The following is a 19,444-nucleotide window of genomic DNA, read 5'->3' as shown; positions in this document are numbered from 1 at the left end:
CCCCCCCCCCCCCCCCCCCCCCCCACCACATCTGAATAACAACCGGTTCTGTAGGCGCCAACATCGGCCAAACTGGTCACAATGAACGTTATCCCATCGTTCAGAAGACCTACCCCTAGATTGGAACATTCACACCCAGCTAGTATTTCAATATGACATCATTTGAAAGTACATGATCCTTGGACGACTTCTACGCTGAAAAGCTCATGGGAGAAATGTGGAGTGTGGCAAAAGCAAAGTTGAATAAATAATACTGATCCAAATAAAAATAACATGACAAAAATCAATATATATAGATAAATCAACAACCACAATGTGTAGACAACCATGCTTCATAAAACTCCAACAACATAACAGAACAGCAGCCAATGTCTGTGCAATCCTTACAGTGTGTGTGTGTGCGTGTGTGTGTGCGCGTGTGTGTGGGAAACAGAATGTAAACACTCGGATGGGGATGGTAAGGGTCCAGCCAATGCTTATGTTTAGTTTTTTTTTGTACGGCACTTCGGCACACAAGCAATACCTGAATCAGTCTGACATCTCCTGCAGGTGTGGGACTCTGTGGGGTTCAAATGGTCACATTTTTACTATGACTTTAGATGCAAAAGAGAGGCAACACATTCCTTGATGTAGTCAATGCAATAAGGACAAGTCATGACAGACAGACGGACAAACAAGACAGTTGATCGTGGAGCTGATAGTTGCGCACGCACACACAAACACACACGCACACACACCCCATCTATGAGGTGATAGGGTGGTGCTGTTTCATTTCTTTCAAGTTGCCTAAGCTCTCTGCGGGGGTGTAATCCTCGGCTGATCACGCTGAAGTCTCACCCCGACGCAATGGCGTCGGGTTTCAGAAATACATGCCGTTACAAACCATCAGGCGGACAGATAAGAGTATAAAACCAATGATTAGCTGATCTATGATGCAGCAGTGAAGCAGCGTTCCTTCGCGATGACCTCAGGTATGAAGCAAGCCGGGGGGGCGCGGGGGGGGCACAGTGAGCCAAGCGCGAGTCTGGCCTGTTTTCACCCAACAAAACGGACGAAGGTTGGGAAAAGGCAAGTGATGGTCCGCCCAGTGGACTTAGGAGCTAAGCCGCGGTTGCTCGGAGCAAGCTGTCTGACCACAAGAGTATTGGATCTGGCAGAGGATTCCCTCGCTTACTTCGACTCCTACACCATGAGAACATGGTTGTCTTTCAGAGAGGCCAAGATAGAATAAAGTCGATTTGTCGTATTAACCGGCAACTTAAAGCTCCTTATATTCAATTTGCATCCGTTTTCTCCTCTCTGTCTATCACCGCCACTCCGGCTGAAGAAAAACACAGATTCCTCTCTTTATAGCCAACGAAGATCACATTTGACTCAGGAGGAAAGATAATGACGGGTTGGAACGGTGAGCCAGACAGCCGTGCCGCCCGTCCCAGGGAACCTCCTGTTCCAGCATGTCACTAGACGGTAGATCATTTATGAAAAATGTAATTGTTCCAAAAAAGAACCGGCGTATTATGAATGACTCAATACCGTGCGAGAGAGGCTTAGCTGATGGGAGACGGAGAGCGAGAGAGACAACCCAAAACAAATAAAAATGTCATGTTGTGTCTGATCAAGCAAGGAGAAACTAAAGAGAAATAAAGAAGCTTGATTCCCGAGCTAAGGCGCCTTTGATAAACAGCCTCTAACACGTTATTAGCAGTTATAATGAGACCTCAGATACAAGTTATGTTAAACGCTTTCCGTCTATTAACAAAAACCATCCGGCCGTCTGTCTGGGCCATCAAAGCCACCCATGTTCAGTTCCACCCACAGGGAAAATGAAGTAGGCTCTCTGATAGGCTAGCTGGACTCCAGGGGATAACCAAGACCGCTTTGACCTCGTCTCTGTGAGCGATGGCAAAGTGGGTCAAACTGTGGCAGTCAGCTGCTGCAACTCTATCATATGGAGGGCTGCCGGGCGACACACCGTCAAAACCCCATTCCCCTGGTTCACGGGCAAGGCAGCGGGGTCAACAACACCCACCCAATCGCCTCCACTGTGTATCCACCACCACCAACGACAACACTCTGAGCTCCACGCCCACCACCATAGCAACCACAACCACCACCCTGTGACCACCACCAACATGACCTCCACCACAACCACCGCCACCACAAACACCACAAGGACCTCCACCACAACCACCAACACCGCCCGACCTACAACCACAACCACCACCACCACCACCTACGAACACCAACATGGTAAACTATTGCGACATTACTCCAAGTAAGACATCCACCGCACCCACCCACCCACTCACCCATCCCTGCCAATGCTGACTCAAATACGTCTCCTCCTTTACCCGTAAAACACCACCCACATTTATCCAAGCGTAACCAAAATGCGGGTGCCCTTGCACCCGTGGGTGTCTTGCGCCGGTTGCCGTGCAGAAGACGGTACACAGCAGATAAACAACAGAGCGGCAGGGTGGGGTGTGGTGGGTGTGGGGGCTGTGTGTCTTCAGAAACACTGATTTTCTCCGCAGCGCGGGAAAACCAGCGAGAGGAGAACAAAGGTGATGCAGGGCAGGCATAATCTGTGCTCTGTCGGAGCCAGCAGCTATTTTAAAAGCCTCTCTCTCTCTCTCTCTCTCTCTCTCTCTCTCTCTCTCTCTCTCTCTCGCCCCCCTCTCTCTCTCTCAGTGTGAGAAGACTGGCTCCCTGCCTCCCCCCGCCCCCCCCCCTCCACCCACCCTAACCTGCTACCAGAACCATTTCTCAGGGCAGCAGTCTCTCTCTCTCTCTCGCTCTCTCCCCCCCTTTTTCTCTCCCTCTTTCGCCGTGTCTAGCGACCAACTGCACAATACACATCAATTATTCATGGCGGCTCTCACTCTCCCCCTTCTCTCTCTCTCCCTCCCTCTCTCTCTCTCTCTCTCTCTCTCTCTCTCTCTCTCTCTCTCTCTCTCTCTCTCTCTCTCTCTCCCCCTCTCTCTTCCCTGTTTCACAGGCAAAACCAATCACAGATGGAGTCGGTGCTAATGGGCTCCTGCTGTACTCTCTCCACCAGCCTCTTTGCAGCGAGGCAGCAAACACCCCAGAGACAGCGGCAGGGAAAACAGGGATAAGCTGTGAAAGAGAGGACAGAGGAGGAGGGAGGGAGGAGGTGGAAGGAGGGAGGAGGTGAAGGGAGGGAGGGAGGGAGGGAGGGAGGGAGGGAGGGAGGGAGGAGGTGGCGGCAGCGGCGGCAGTGGTGGTGGTGGTGGTGGGTTGACTTCATGAAGCACTAACAGGCAGAAAAAGGCAGGCAGGCCAGGGACCAGACACTCAGTCACAGACACACACAAGTACAGGCACAAGCACAAACACACACACAAAAGGTATGGCATCGCCACAAATAATTCAAAGCTCAACAAGGAACCAGGCCTCAGCAGCACTGAAGGGTTAAAGACAGAGAGAGAGAGAGAGAGAGAGAGAGAGAGAGAGAGAGAGAGAGAGAGAGAGAGAGAGAGAGAGAGAGAGAGAGAGAGAGAGAGAGAGAGAGAGCGGGCACCAAATGCTTATCTCCTCACCTCGGCTGTATGCAGCTGTTATTGATGTATCTTCTTTTTCTGTCTAGTGATCCATTGCTCGCTCTCTCAACACACACATCACACAGAAGCAGCCACAGCCACTTTGGCAGAAGGGAAAGGGAGGGAAGGATGGGTGGTGGGGGGGGGGAGATGGCGAGAGAGCAAGAGAGAGAGAGAGAGAGAGAGCGAGAGGAGGTGAAAAAAGAAAAAACAGCCAGCTCACATTTCAAACTTGCAAAGGGGGCGGGGCCTAATGTGCTTGACAGCCTGTGTCTTGGCCCTTGTCCAGGGCCAGGAAGGAGAAGCCTCAATCAATTCACTTAAAGCAACCTTTCTTGGTGATACACACACACACACACACACACACACACACACACACACACACACACACACACACACACACACACACACACACACACACACACACACACACACACACACACACACACACACACACACACACACACACACACACACACCAAAACAAAGAAAGCTGTCCCTCGCCAAAAACCAGTGACTGAAATGGTTCAGACTGGTATATTGAGCACTGAATTGAGCTAATCCAACAATCCCATCCCACCCAATGACTGGCAACTTGATGAAAACTGTTGACTTAATCCATCCAGTGAGCCGTGGTGATTAAGACCACAGGGGGGTGGGGGGGGGGGCATTCTGGCTCTGTGGTGCTCAGATCTGGGCCTGTCATCATCAGGGCTGTCTGAGAGGGGAGGAGCCTCACCATGCACAATGTCTGGCGCCCGGAAATCTGAGTTTAAGATACATATGAGATAAATAGCGACGTGACTCATGGCACAAGCACCCATGATTTACAGCAACCACATTATTTTTCTACAGGATGTCAACCTATTCTGAAATTATGTTAAAAACGGTTAAGGACGAAGATTGGAAGATTAGGACTTAAATATACAAGCGTGCCGTGACCCAATTAATCACTGGCAGACTATATTGTTTAGAGGCTCCACAAGGGCAAACTGTGCTCTGAAGCACCATTGATTGTTTTGTTCAGGTAGTTTTTTCGTTTAAACACAGTCCGTGGTTCAATTCAACCGCGGCTCTCGGTCAAACATGGTCAAGGCCACCAAGAAAGATTTTCGGTGAAAAAAAAACCCAAATCAAAGAAGCTCTGACTCTTTCCCCAGTTTTAATGAGTAGCCTGCCTTGGCTGCTATGTCTTTAGCGAGATATCTTGGGAAAACAATGTTTTTGCTGCGACGTGCATCCCATTCCTTATCATCTTTGTTTTAGGAACATTTATTTTTGGAACAGGCCTCGGAGTAAGTTAAACTGAAAGTGAAAAAGAACTAACAACAAATCAACAAAAACAATAATTTTAAGTATGAAATACAATTCTGTCAAAAGACCGTTCATTACAGCTTCTGGTGTGGTTGAAAATCACACAGTGACCAGCTCTAATTATATAGTCTCTCAATGATTAAAAGGCCCAAAAAAACTAACAAACTGAATTCGCCAAAGTCTCACAGACTCTCGGTAGAAAGATAACCTTCAGAGTCAAAACAATTACACCAGACGGAAAAGTTAACCGTGTCCCCCATCGCTGGAGGAGATATTTTGTGGTGTTGACATTTTGAGACGACGCGCGCGGTGTTCAATTAAACGAGCAGCAGATGTCTGGAGATCATAACGGACGAGGGAATTTTAAAAGGACAACGACACTCGTATAAGGAGGAGGGTGTGACCGGCTAATTAGCCGTTGGGATGTCGCAACGTTCCGTTTACCAGACATTTGTTACACGACAGCGAATGATAACAAACAAACTCCTGCGTTTTCGTCGTCGGCACGCCCTCCCCCCCCCCCCAATCCCAGTGTTACTCGGTGGCACTTTCCCGCGTTTCACGCTTTACAAATTGAGAGATTCCGGAAGCCTACTGAGGCGCAAAGCAATTTGGAATGCGCCACAAAGAGCGAGAATCGCGCCTATGCGCCTCAATCTAAACCACTTGTGGCGGACCGAACCACTTCTAACCACAGAGGGTTTCCCTTTCTTGTTGCCGATGAGCAAGTGTATGACACTAATGAAATGAGTGATACAGGGGCCCTTTAATGAGAGAAAGAGAGCACGGGGATGAGGGGGTGTGGGGGGGGGGTAGTAGTAGTCCTCCATGGATTTACCCATACAGACCCAGTGAGCTTTTTCTCTTTGAACAGCGGCAGGGGCTCACGTGCAAGGCTTTGCTCCCTGTGGTAAAATGGTATCCATAATCACAGATTAATGAAGAGGGCTAATCCTGTTCACAAAGAGAGACCAGGGCTAACAGACAAGAGTCGGTCCATGCCCCCCTCCCCCACCCCCACCCCCAATATGTCCCGCCCCCCTTTATCGTAAGCCACCTGTAAAACGTAACACAGCTAACACTAAAACTGGAAGGTTTTGCTAAAACTAGCAAAACACAACCAGGAATCACCTCAGGTTAGCTCAATGGAATGCTAGCATTGATTTCTCTGTACTGAGTCCGTACGTACATCCATTCATCCGTTGTTGGTACCGGTACTCTGGAAAACAAATCTAAATATTGCTTGCACTTGGAGAAGGGTTTACCTTGAGTTCTGTACACACACCACTAAAAGAACAACAGCAGTTTTTGCATTTCTAGGCATTATGTGACAGATCCTTTAATACAATCTCCTTTTAGCTGTACTCAGTCAGCCACAAAGACAACATTGATTTTCTTATTGCTTTTCGCTTGTGATCTGCTGTTCGGCCCTCTCGCTCAGCATATATTTTAACTCAAATTTCTCCCGTGTTCTGGAGAATAACTTCAGACGACGGAACAGTACTCAACCCGTCCACCACACTGACTGCAGAACCCGTCAGTCACCTCAAATCAAACCTAACTCGGGCCGGTTGACCTAGTCTACCTCTTAGTTGGATCCAGGCTAATTATTTGCGTCAAGCATTGCTCTAAACAGGGGAGGTCTACATTCCACTCTCATTCCCCGCCTTATCTAAACAACAGATTAGGAGATATTTGATTGGCTGTTGACCGGCGCATTGCAGTGCATAAAAGGAACCTGCGGGCGTCCAATCATGTTGTATCTGTGAGACAAAGACAGGCAATCAGGCAATGCTGGTGTCTTTGTAAGCTAGGAGATAAGCAGCAAACAGGGGCTACTTGACGGAGGCATGCCCGTTTCACGTGGTGCCTTGCTGTGCCATGTTTGAAGTGAACGCAATAGATTTGTACTGGGTTCACAAATGCATGAGACAAACTAAGTTCTACCGAATGTCCCCTTTCAAACATTTACAGAGCCAGCAACACGGTGGGCTAAACATTGTGTTGACTTCAAACAGACAAAGAAAGTGGGTCGAGTCCGACACATCGTCAGTTTACAAAGTATTTTCTCCTCCCGTGTAATCCACTCTATTGTTTATTTTTCTTTGTGAGTTTACTTTTTTCTTAGATTTCAAGGGGTTGCAATAATCCACTACCTCTTCCTTGTTCAACGGCAGACACTGGCTCTGGCTTGGTTCGGGCCTGGTTTGGGACTGGCTCTGGCCTGGTTCTGGTCTGACTCTGGCCTGGTTTGGGACTGGCTCTGGCCTTGTTCTGGTCTGACTCTGGCCTGGTTTGGGGCTGGCTCTGGCCTGGTTCTGGTCTGACTCTGGCCTGGTTTGGGACTGGTTTGGGACTGGCTCTGGCCTGGTTCTGGTCTGACTCTGGCCTGGTTTGGGACTGGCTCTGGCCTGGTTCTGGTCTGACTCTGGCCTGGTTTGGGACTGGCTCTGGCCTGGTTCTGGTCTGACTCTGGCCTGGTTTGGTACTGGCTCTGGCCTGGTTCTGGTCTGACTCTGGCCTGGTTTGGTACTGGCTCTGGCCTGGTTCTGGTCTGACTCTGGCCTGGTTTGGTACTGGCTCTGGCCTGGTTCTGGTCTGACTCTGGCCAAGCCCTTGCCTGGCTCAGGTGTGGGATGACCGACCTGTTGCCGCCAAACTTGATCCCATGTGATTCCCTCTCTCTCTCTCGCTGTCGCTGGGCAACAGCCCCGCAGGATACCCCCTCTCTCTGGGCCCCCCCGACATGGCTTCAGAGTTTCTCTGCAGGGACCTTCCATCACAGTGTGATCTTTACTTATCCGTCTCAGAAATCTCTCTTCTGGGCAATACAAAGTATATGTATTAAAGCATATGCATAATTGTGCATGAATGTCTTTTAATGGCCGGTTCCATGGGGATTTTGGATATGAAATGAAACACATTAGGGTAGCGGTTGGCTAATACTAGTTGTGAGTGAGTGAGAAATGAAAATGAGTTATGTGAGAGCGAGAGAGCAAGAAAGAGAAAGACGGAAAAGCTAAAGAGAGAGAGGCAGAGCACATATAAAAGAGAGAGAGGGAGACAGAATAGAGCAAGAGCGAAGAGTGATGTCATCAGATTTAAAGTCTTATATACCATCAGAGAGAATAAAACCACTGAACGACATCAATCAGAGCAGCACACACACCAACAAAATCTAAACAGTGTGTGTGTGTGTGTGTGTGTGTGTGTGTGTGTGTGTGTGTGTGTGTGTGTGTGTGTGTGTGTGTGTGTGTGTGTGTGTGTGTGGAATTGCGCAACACATTTCCCTCCCGTAACCCAAGACAGGTGGAAACCACAAATCAAAGATTGCTCTGGGACTGCGGAAATATGTTCGCTGTTACGTTAGCTATCTGCCGTGCTGCCGACACCCGATACATCTTCATTTGCACCATGCCCTGACACGCTGCCTGGGCCACGTTTGATAACAATGATAGCAGACCATCACTATGCCCTGTCAATCCCACTGCATAAAGGCAAAGGAAACCGGGAAGTTATTGCCTGCAACATTACATTCTTTCCTGTTTTGTAGTCCAATAACCATTTGCGTTGATCAGGTCAAGAGTTGCTTTTGTATTGCTCAATGTCAACCATGTTCTCGATGGAAAAAGCTCAACCACAACATAAAACACAAAAGGTTTGATTGTTCACACAGACACACAAGAGACCGGCTGTTAAACAACAACAACAGAAGATAATCTTTTTTTTTTTTGCCGTCAAACAAGGACAAATATTAAGCGGAACAGTTATTGAAAACAAAGAGTACTCGGAGCCAGAGGAGAGCTGCCCAGTCGAATAACCGGGTAGCCCCTGCACTTTGGATTTCCTTCAAACTTGTGCACAGTTAATCTCCGGTTCAAATCCTCCATAGAGATAAAAACGAGACTAAAAACGACCATTATCCAATTAGACACGATTTCTCCGGTGAGAACGTAGGAAAATCTACTTCTTTTTTTAACATTGAAGCAAAACAAAACGGTGGGCTTACCTGCTGATTTGGGGGTGAACTTGTCCCTGTTGGCAGCGCACACGGCCAGAAGTCGATAGCCCAGGTCCAAGTCGTAGCCTTGCTGGGCAGCAACGCGGCTCACCACCTAAACAAAGAGACAGTTCAGTCACGGCCGGTAGGAGAACACCACAATCACAGTGCAATTGGGCATATTTCTTATTCCGATAAATCACATGCATAACACTTCATTGGGTTCATGGATTGAATTGGGGCTAGCTTAGTTTTGCCTTTGTTTGATGACTTTGCTTGAAACCAACTCAGTTAATAGTTTAAACAATTTCACTCAAAAACTGCCTCACTCAGCTATTCTCCAATATAAGATGGTAATGTTTAATATGCCTGTTGGGACAAAAAATGCAGATTAGCAACAACTCGGTTCTCGAGAAAAAGTTGAACCACTGCCGCCATTTTACCCTAATCGGGCCATTTAGATCGAAAAATCCTGGATAAATGAAGTCAATGGTCGAACTTATTCAGGGCAACAAGAGTTGTTCCAACGGACCCGGATTTGTTCACAATGCACGTACGAAGCAGGAAAATACATATTAGAAAATAGCCCAGTGTGATGGTTCCCCTTTAACTTGATCACTGGCGTAAATAAAAAGAAAATAGCCAACATTTTATATGGCCTCCACACATCAAAGCTGTGGTACCACTGTTGACTTCGTCCCATCCAGTCTCTGTGAGCAGACGGCTGGCAGGAAGGCGAGAGAACCTTCTGGAACCTGGGGGCCCTGCAAGGAGGTTGCCCACTGAGATTTGCCCCATTAGAGAGAACCCCCCCCCCCACCCTCCCCGGGACGCCACAGGAGACCCCTGTATATCACCGGCATAAGTGGCGCGAGTGGCCTTTTGATTTACCACCACCATCATCTCCTCAAAGAGGTCTGTCCTCCTTCCCTTTGACCTCCAGGACATGTTATGATCTGCGAAGCTAGCGTGGCTCCACAGAAATGGACCCAACCACCTCGGCCCCCCCCCCCCCCAACCCATTCCAGTGCGTTCCTAAATCGTATATCTCCCGTCTTCTGTGCTGTCAAAACCTCCCGACTCAGGACTCAGGGCCCCAGAAGTACTAAGGTTGAACGCGACGCAGCTCGCGCCGTATGATTATCTTCTGTAAGTATAGTCTGTAAGAACACCCGAAAAAAGAGGAGAGGACCGCATGTACGGGGCCGGTATTTATAGTAAAACGGACATTAAGGGGGATGATATATGAGGTTGAGCTGTCTAATTAGGATCTAAACTTAAGAGGTATGTTTTCGCTAAATGGTAATTCTAGCGCAAAGCGCTTCTCGCTGAGGCGCTTCTAATTTCGGCGACTTAATTGCACGCCGTCGGCGGAGCTAGTGGCGGATCTCCTAGCGCGAGTCAAACACGTGCCCTCGTCTTCTCGTTGTGTACGCCGGGTTCCTAATCTAATCAGTTGTGGGCATGCGGCGTGTCTTTAGCGCGCCACATTGTTTGTGATAAGTAAGTGAATGTGTGTGGCTTTGATTACTTATTTATTTAATTTCTTGTGCTCATTTTGCAATCTAGCGACACCATGTCAACTACTTACAATGCTTTGATTACTGAAAGAATTAGAAACGGCCAGTCGACCCCCGTCCCGATAATCGCCGGCTCAGAACTAAACTGTTTGAGCGTATTAGACGAGGCAGTCGAGCGTGGAAATAAGACAAACCGGGGCAGCTTGTGGCGACGAATACACATATTACATGTTTACCACTCCCGCTAAATCTGCCAATATTACCAGGCGCTGTCAGACCCAATGTGTTCTCTGCTAACACGGTGGACCGACCGGTTATGGGGGGGAAATAAAACCCTGGAAACAAATAGGACCGGTTTTTCTGTGCCCTCTGCTCTGAAAAGCCTTGAAATTTTCCCTGCAGGACACAAATCGAATCGGCCAAACAGTGGATAGGGACGCCTGCTGCGCGGCATTACAGCAATAACCCGACACGTCGGTGGCAGGGGAACTGTGGGTAATCGGGTTAGTATACTGTGTAATGTACTCTATACATGTACTGTAGTCTCCCTTAACATTCTCCCCAGGCTGACATTACACAGCTTGTTCTATACAGGGAGGGGGTACTTTAAATTGGCCCCCAAGAGTGCAGCTATATAAAACGCACATCTCCACCGGGGGCGATATTAAAACATTAATGAAATAGCACGGCGTAGCCCAAGGTAGTTTGAGTGACAGCTTCCCCAGCAGCACGTCCAGGTCCTGTTTGATTGAGGTGCTTGTTAGGGCCTCGATGTACGGCGGTTCTGTGTTTACCCTGGAAGAACTGGCGCGTAAGTGGCTAATCTCTTATCTAGGCTGACATTTGACAAGGCCGATGATAGGGGCGGTATTGAATGATCATATAATTTGTGTGTACAAAGAGTCCCCGACAGGTTCCAATGGCTCATGTGTTCTGTGAGCTATGTGCGGTGAACGGAGGTCCAGATTAGCATCTCTGTGGGGTCTGAAATGCACCAGCGTTTTTGACGTTGATCACCGCGGTAAGTCATTGAGTGGCGACAATCTCCGTCACATGTGAAGGGAGCACTTTACCTTTGTGTCATCTCTCACCCGTATGGCTTCCTTTATGATTTGAAGACACGCGTCTGTATAGATATTTAGCATTCAACCCTATTTTAAGTGCCCCGCTTCCACGACAACCAAGAGAACTGTAAACACAGCCGCTCATCGGTGACACAATAGTTCCTATTGGTCGAAATGGGATTTTACCTCCCCCCGTTGACCTTAGTACAGAACATTACTATTCTATGGATCCCTCAGGGAATGAAGCAGTGGATAAAGGGAGGGAGAGAGGGGGGAGAGAGGGAGGAGGGAGGGGGGCGTGACAGATAAAAAACAGCTAATGCAGCAGTTGTTTCACTGGTCCTTCTCTGTCCTTGAACCCCTGAGAGTGTGTGTGTGTGTGTGTGTGTGTGTGTGTGTGTGTGTGTGTGTGTGTGTGTGTGTGTGTGTGTGTGTGTGTGTGTGTGTGTGTGTTTAAGTGAGTGTGTGTTGGTTGCTTGGTTGTGGGGGTGACACCGGCGGTCCCTTACCGTGAGGCATCCCATGAGGCTTTGCTCGAAGGGCCGTTGGAAGGCGCGGGGGTCTCCGCACCAGTCTAGCAGCTCCGTCGCCGCCGTTTGGAAATTTGCCGGATTTTGTAAGTGCTGCGGTAAAAAAAACAACATTCTAATTAAGAAATAAGGCGAAAAGACAACAAGGCAGGCTCTGAGAAGTTTTGAAGATTAAATAGTCATCGTTCACGCTTTGACAGGCGGCATCTGTATGTTTAATCAAACCCCATCAAAGTTTATCATCATAAACACCATGCTTTTATGAGTGCTCGTACAATGTGCAGTGATGTGCCAAATTGCCGTCTCCTTTGACTGTGTCTCGTCTAAGAGAATATACAATAAGAAACACAGCAAATAAGACTGAATTAAACAATTGAAGCAAGATGACATAGTAACATAGTATATGTGAAATTGTATGCGTATTGCTATGATATAGTAGGTGCTCACTGCAATAATCTGTTACGTTATATCTGTGCAGTAACGAAATGCTGCTGTATACATGACCCCCAAGCACTTCGGTCAGTTCGAGGGTCAGTGGTGTTTGCCAGTTGGGTTCCTTCTGGCCTAAAGCAGCGTCTGGATATATTGCACACACCGGCTAGACACCGGCTATGTCCTACTCTCTCACACACACACACACACACACACACACACACACACACACACACACACACACACACACACACACACACACACACACACACACACACACACACACACACACACACACACACACACACACACACGGCTCCGTTACTGTTACGTTAATAATCTGTTACGTTATATCTGTGCAGTAACGAAATGCTGCTGTATACATGACCCCCAAGCACTTCGGTCAGTTCGAGGGTCAGTGGTGTTTGCCAGTTGGGTTCCTTCTGGCCTAAAGCAGCGTCTGGATATATTACACACACCGGCTAGACACCGGCTATGTCCTACTCTCTCACACACACACACACACACACACACACACACACACACACACACACACACACACACACACACACACACACACACACACACACACACACACACACACACACACACACACACACACACACACACACACACACACACACACACACACACACACACACACACACACGGCTCCACTGTACTGCTCCGGGTCACGATAGTACCGCCTTCCCATTGAGTCCAATAAATCACAGCCGCGTAGCAGCGTGAGCTAACACGGGCGTGGGCTAACAGCCATGTGAGCTAACAGCCATGTGAGCTAATAGCCATGTTAGCTAACGTTGGCCTTTTTTTCACCACTCGACCCTGGGCTGGGTTGGGTGGGACGAGGGTGGGACGGGGGGGGGGGCTTTATCTGACAACGGGCTCCTTGACCTCCACCCAACCCCCTGCCCTTTCCTTTATGCTATTCACCATAGCAACACCTCCCACCCTATCTATCTACCTGACACAACCGCGCCGACTGAACAGGATAGCACACTGACTCTCTCTCTCTCTCTCTCTCTCTGCTCTCACATCCTATGGAGATCTCTAACTGGGCCGGTGTGGTATGGACTGGTTTGGACAGGAAGAGCAGACATTACTCAGAGCAGACGTTTTGCACCGTTTTTTTATTATTATTTCCTCCTAACACCCTTGGATTTGTTCGCTCTGAAATCCCTAATTTCCTGTACGCTGATAAACAATGAAATAAGACCCCCCTCCCGACACCTCTACTCTGAGACAATATGTGTGGTGGTTGCATTTTAGGCGGGCGATTACGGTATGCACAAGCCCTTTCCAGGGAACACACGCAGCGACCGAATGCCCCCTCACGCCTCCATATCAAAAGGTAAACAGAGAGAGAGGCTTAAAGCGCCTCCATTTGTTAACACGTCTTCATTTTTGGGGCTTTTTCTTTTACGTTCCGACTCCGGTGTCACTGGCATTTACACAGCGTCGCATCGGCCCCGTTATCATCTTTCCGGGCTTTTCCCTCACACACTCTGTAGGGGGCAGCAGAGGGCAGGATTTGATAAGGTGGCTTTCATATCAATTTATACAACCGGCATTCGATACAGGCCGGATTAAACCAGTCCTGTTTATATTACGCTTTGTCCTAGAGTGGCATGCACGTCATTTCCACACACTCAGACACATACACACATATGAACACACATACACGCCCACACTAGCACAGAACACATACAGAATCGCATGCAGGCACTCCCAATGCACACGCCCACTCACGTGCACACCTATGTGAGAACAACAGTGTGAGTCTTGGCTGAACACATTGGGTAAGGTTGCGGTGAACTGAGGCGACCGGTGGTTAAGGACTAGTAGAGGGAAGACTCACGAGATTCACAGATGCTAAATTTAGATGAGTCTGGGAGCCATGCAACGCACATAATCAGTGCACCCATGTGTGGGGGTGAGTGTGTCTGTTCTGCTTGTATTTTGTTGCAGCTTGTGTGTGTGTGTGTGTGTGTGTGGTTGCAGGGGGTGGGGGCTAGAAATGAGGCTGGGGGGGAGAGACACAGGCACAAGTACACACGTGTCTGTCTGTGTGTGTTTGTGTTTGGAGGGGGTGGGGGCTAGAATTGAGAAAGGGGGGGTAGAGAAAAGCACACAAATGCACACATGTCTGTCTGTGTGTGTGTGTGTGTGTGTTTGGAGGAGGTGGGGGCAAAGAATTTGATGGGGGGAGAAACACACACACACACACACACACACACACACACACACACACACACACACACACACACACACACACACACACACACACACACACACACACACACACACACACACACACACACACACACACAGCACTCCAGCTTAAAGTGATTACTGTTCTTTGCGCTGCGAACAATTGGTCCCACCAGCGTGCCAGTCACGTGGGCCGCTTGGCAGTGCCCTGCCACAGATGTTACCCCCGTTTTCCTGCGGCCAAAACCCACCAATCAAACGCCAACCGGTGGCCAAGGGACATTCCCCGCCACCGCCGCCGTTCCCCTTTCGGGTGGGACAAACTGTCATCCAACATCTACGCAGTAGGCCCCGCCCAGACCCCGGGGGGAAACTGAAAGGTTTCTAAAAGGAAAACCCTCCGCTAAAGCCATCTACCACATGATCAATACGAGATGTTGGAAGCAACTGGTTGGGACAAAAATGTTGTCTTCCTGTCAAAGATCACAGGCCTTCGTAAGACCAGCGCTCTCTCTCTCTCTCTCTCTCTCTCTCTCTCTCTCTCTCTCTCTCTCTCTCTCTCTCTCTCTCTCCTCTCTCTCTCTCTCTCTCTCTCTCTCTCTCTCTCTCTCTCTCTCTCTCTCTCTCTCTCTCTCTCTCTCTCTCTCTCTCTCTCTCGCTCTCTCTCTCTCTCTCTCTCTCTCTCTCCTCCCCCCCAGTGGAACACCATCAGAAGAAGGGGGAGGGCGGGGAGGGTACGACTGTGTAATGGGAGAAAACAAGGGGGTGAAGGCCGGCCCAGCCAGGACTGCTCAGACAGAGCTCTCCCTGGGCATGGTGAGTTATCGGAGCTTACAGTCAGAGGAAGAGTCCCCGCCGCTCGAGGACAGTTCACAGCTGCTGCCAAAACAAAATCGAAAATCCTCAAAACACGAGAAAAGATGCCTCGCGCCGCAATTCAAACCAAGATGGAGAACGTCCTGACAGCAAAAAACGACCCTTTCTCTCCTGCGGACACAGCGAGAGAAGGGGGAGGGGGAGGAGGAGGAGGGGTGGAATAAAGGAAATATACACATACAGCTTCTGAAATAGATAGCAGAGGTATCAGGGCAGCCCATCTCCCCCTCTCTTTAAAGGGTTGACTGTGGTGTGCTTCCTGCGGAGCCCAGGGAAAACAAGCTGAAGAAGCAAGGGGGGGGGGGGGGGGGGGGGGGGCTATGCGTCGGGGAGGGGTGGCGGTGGAGTGAGAGAGGATGCTGCTGGGGGGCCGAACAGATCAGATAAACACTTTCTCTGTGGCACTTTCTTCAGCCTTTCATAGTGTTTGAAGGTTAAACAAATAAACCAGTGCGGTATTTGCTGTATAGATAAAAAAGGAAATTGTATATATATATATATACATATATATCTATATATATATATCTATATCTATATATATATATATATATCTATATATATATATACATATATGTATATACATATATATATATATATATATACATATATATATATATATATATACATATCTATATATATATATATATACATATATATATATATATATATATACATATCTATATATATATATACATATCTATATATATATATATATATATATATATATATACATATATACATTTTTACGTATATATATATATGCATGTCCTTATGAATATGCTTATATATACTGTATCCGTTTCCCTCGGTTTAAGAAAAGGTTACATTAAGAGCCATTTTCTAAATAATGTGAGGCACGAAATCGCTGCATTTCTTTTTCATAAATGTAAGATAACACTGGGCTTTAATTGAGTTTTGGATAAATAAGGTAGAATCACCATTTAGAGAATTATACTTTAATCAACGTTCATAAAATTACCATTAATTTAAAAAGGAGCAGAAAACGACTCAACGGGATAATAAAGCACACAGGATGGAACCATCGGCAACCCAGCCAGAACTCAAACAGACACGAAGCGCTTATGAGCTAATGAAGAAACGACTACCTTGAAATGACTAATTCAAATGTTCGGCTAAATGTTTGAAAATGAACATTAATGTAATCCCAGAACAACATGCCAATTTGAAGCCCCCCCCCCCTCGTAATGATTTGTGATTTAACTTTTCAACCCATGATCCAATCAGAGGCGACCAATTCCAATTTCCTGCTCTTTGTCGCCAGGCCCCGACGCCAGTTATCCCTTCATTTGAGCGACCAAATCAATTAGTTCCCCCCCCGCCCGAAACACAAGGGCCCGGTTCATTCACAGAGACGTGTCACATCATTCCCCCCCCCCAAAAAAAACAAAACAACCAAAAACAAAACGCCAACAAGACGAGTCATTTATAATCCCTCTCTGCGGTCCATCTAACATCGCCTTCTTCTGCACGCCGGGGACAAAAACCCAACATAAATGAATAAATAAGCACAATTCAGCTGACTTTCAATTAAAGCTAACAGCTGGATTGGTCGACAATATTTCCTTAATTATTTTAATGGTCTGGATGTCGGACAATGGTGGCGGAGGGCGGGGTTGTAGGGGGGCGAAGAGATAGGAAGTTAATTGTTCTGATCTCCCTCGATGATCATCTTTGTGCACGGGGAGAGGCGAAGAGGAGGCGAAAGAGGAGGAGGAGAGGAGGAGGAGGGCTTGAATGGCCCCACTGCAAGTCTAATTGGCAGGACATAAATGGTATTTATTATACAGGCCGTCCAAGCCCTCCCGATTGTCTGCAACGACAAAGACGCTTCTATTAGCGGGGGTGGTGGCTTCGGGGGTGGGGCAGTACTGCTGGCTCCCACTGGTAGGGTTTGGAAATGACCCGCCACTTAAAGCGTTTATTAGATGAGCTGGGCTGTGGTTTTGTACGCGTCGAGCCGGCGGGATCCTCGCTCTCTAATTGGCATGTTTACCCACGCGCTAGCATCCTGGATGCTAACATTGGGGATGTTTGTTTAAATTCCGGCCTCGCAGAGGTTAATACATCTGACCCCCTCCCCCACCCTCCCTTTCCTCCGACAAAAGGATTGCTTTTTACGCCCGGGACGGCGCAAGCGCCGCACGCAGTGGTGTGGTGTTTTGGAACGCCGTTGTGCTTAACCCCAGCACTTTTGCTTGCAACTTTTTAGCGTTGCATTTGATATGTAATTACCTTGCTTATGTGATTCATGTAATCAACGACGTGGACTCAAAAGTTGACTGAATGGACAATATCCAACTTTAATTTGCGGAGCGAGCGAGGGAGGCATACGGATCCATGGTTGAGAGAGAATGAAATAAAGACAGAGAGAGGAACGGGGAGAGAGCGGTGGTGAGGGTGTCGGAAGTAATGCGGAGGGAAAGAGACTAAAGTGTGTGCAGCAGTAGACTAAGGTGTGTGTAGCAGTAGACTAAGGTGTGTGTGTGTCTCGCAGTGGATGGGTTTCGCTACCTCATTACCCGCACACATCAAAGCCAGCCCTCTAGAACCGACGGCTACCCTCCATTTGTCTCCCACTCTCTCTCCCTCTCTCTCTGTTGCGCTCTACCTCTCTCACTCTTCATGTTCTCCCCTCTCTCTCGTTTGCGGGGCTAGGAACCCCCCACTGAGGGTTAACGCAAATTAGAGCCCCTCTTCTGTGCGCTAACATGCTAGCTCAACCTCATGGGTCCTGGGCACGAAGAAGGCCCTATGTTGTATTTTTGTAATTCTTTGAAAGCCAAAACCTTACAGGGTAGGAAGGAACCTCAGACACACACACACACACACACACACACACACACACACACACACACAGACACACACTAAAGATCCCGCGTGTAGAGGAACACACAAACAGAACACAGGGCGTCAGTAAAATGAAAGATCAAAGGGATAGCCCGATCGCCCGGGGTTATGCGCGCAGGCCTGCTTAATTCTGCCAGGGAGTCGTCCTGTGGTAAACGCTGGTGCGACGAGAACAAAGAGAAGAGAGAGAGAGAGAGAGAGAGAGAGAAAGAGAGAGAGAGAGAGAGAGAGAGAGAGGAAGGGAGAGAGAGGAAGGGAGAGGGATGGGACACACACACACGCACAAACAGATTCACAGCCTTCTATGTCTCTCTCTCCGTCTCTCTTGCTCTCTCTCTGACCCTGAGTTCAACGACAGTCCTGATAAAAGACCCTGCCAGGGAAACAGTTTGTATGAACACCGCTCTGCACTGCGCTCTACCACAGGGCTGTGTATATGCGTGTGCGTGCACGAGTGTGTGTGTGTGTGTGTGTATGTGATCGAGCAGGTGTATGCTTGTGTGTGTGCGTGTTTATGCACGTTGACGTGTTTGTGCCCCGGGTCATGTTCAGCTCTGAATCTTCGTGTGTGATTGTTTGTCTTAAAGAGCGAATACCCCCATTAGGAACTCAGTGGAACAGCCTGCCAACTGGGACCCAGTGGCGAGGGAACTCCCAGGGAAAGGAGCTGGAGAGCCATCAGAGTGGTGGACGAGGGGGGGAGAACTCACCTGTTTGATGCATAGCAGACGGTCGTTGGTCTGCTGTATGTGTCTGTCCATAGACGGAATGGAGTTCATGGTGATTGTCCCTCTTTGGCCTTCTACCTGCCGGCCATCAAACTGCAGCCTTCTGCGGGAGAGAGAGAGAGAGAGTGTGAGAGTGTGAGAGTGTGAGAGTGAGAGAGTGAGAGAGAGAGAGAGAGAGAGAGAGAGAGAGAGAGAGAGAGAGAGAGAGTGTGTGAGAGAGTGAGAGAGAGAGAGAGTGTGAGAGTGTGAGAGTGTGAGAGTGAGAGAGTGAGAGAGAGAGAGAGAGAGAGAGAGAGAGAGAGAGAGAGAGAGAGAGAGAG

The 19,444-nt window shown here is 48.4% G+C and overlaps 1 protein-coding gene across 1 annotated transcript; it reads right to left on the bottom strand.

Annotated features, from left to right (window-relative positions):
- Positions 1-8,233: 8,233 nt before the first annotated feature.
- Positions 8,234-19,240, bottom strand: LOC130379012 (zinc finger MIZ domain-containing protein 1-like). Its single transcript, XM_056585590.1, has 3 exons — positions 19,107-19,240; positions 11,968-12,081; positions 8,234-8,989 (listed from the first exon to the last, which is right to left on the bottom strand). Exons 1-3 carry the CDS (start codon positions 19,173-19,175, stop codon positions 8,642-8,644), a joined length of 531 nt encoding a protein of 176 aa, XP_056441565.1. The 5' UTR covers positions 19,176-19,240; the 3' UTR covers positions 8,234-8,641.
- Positions 19,241-19,444: the final 204 nt, after the last annotated feature.

This window comes from Gadus chalcogrammus, unplaced genomic scaffold, assembly GCF_026213295.1.
Source record: "Gadus chalcogrammus isolate NIFS_2021 unplaced genomic scaffold, NIFS_Gcha_1.0 GACHA149, whole genome shotgun sequence".
Lineage (NCBI taxonomy): Eukaryota > Metazoa > Chordata > Actinopteri > Gadiformes > Gadidae > Gadus > Gadus chalcogrammus.
This window is presented reverse-complemented; position numbering and strand designations above follow the sequence as displayed.

Excerpts from the sequence above, each read along its gene's own strand:
- LOC130379012 (XM_056585590.1), bottom strand. The coding sequence starts at position 19,175 with ATGAACTCCATTCCGTCTATGGACAGACACATACAGCAGACCAACGAC. Across the intron at positions 12,082-19,106 it reads GTCTGCTATGCATCAAACAG|CACTTACAAAATCCGGCAAA; the intron begins GTGAGTTCTCCC and ends TTTTTACCGCAG. Across the intron at positions 8,990-11,967 it reads GCCTCATGGGATGCCTCACG|GTGGTGAGCCGCGTTGCTGC; the intron begins GTAAGGGACCGC and ends CTCTTTGTTTAG.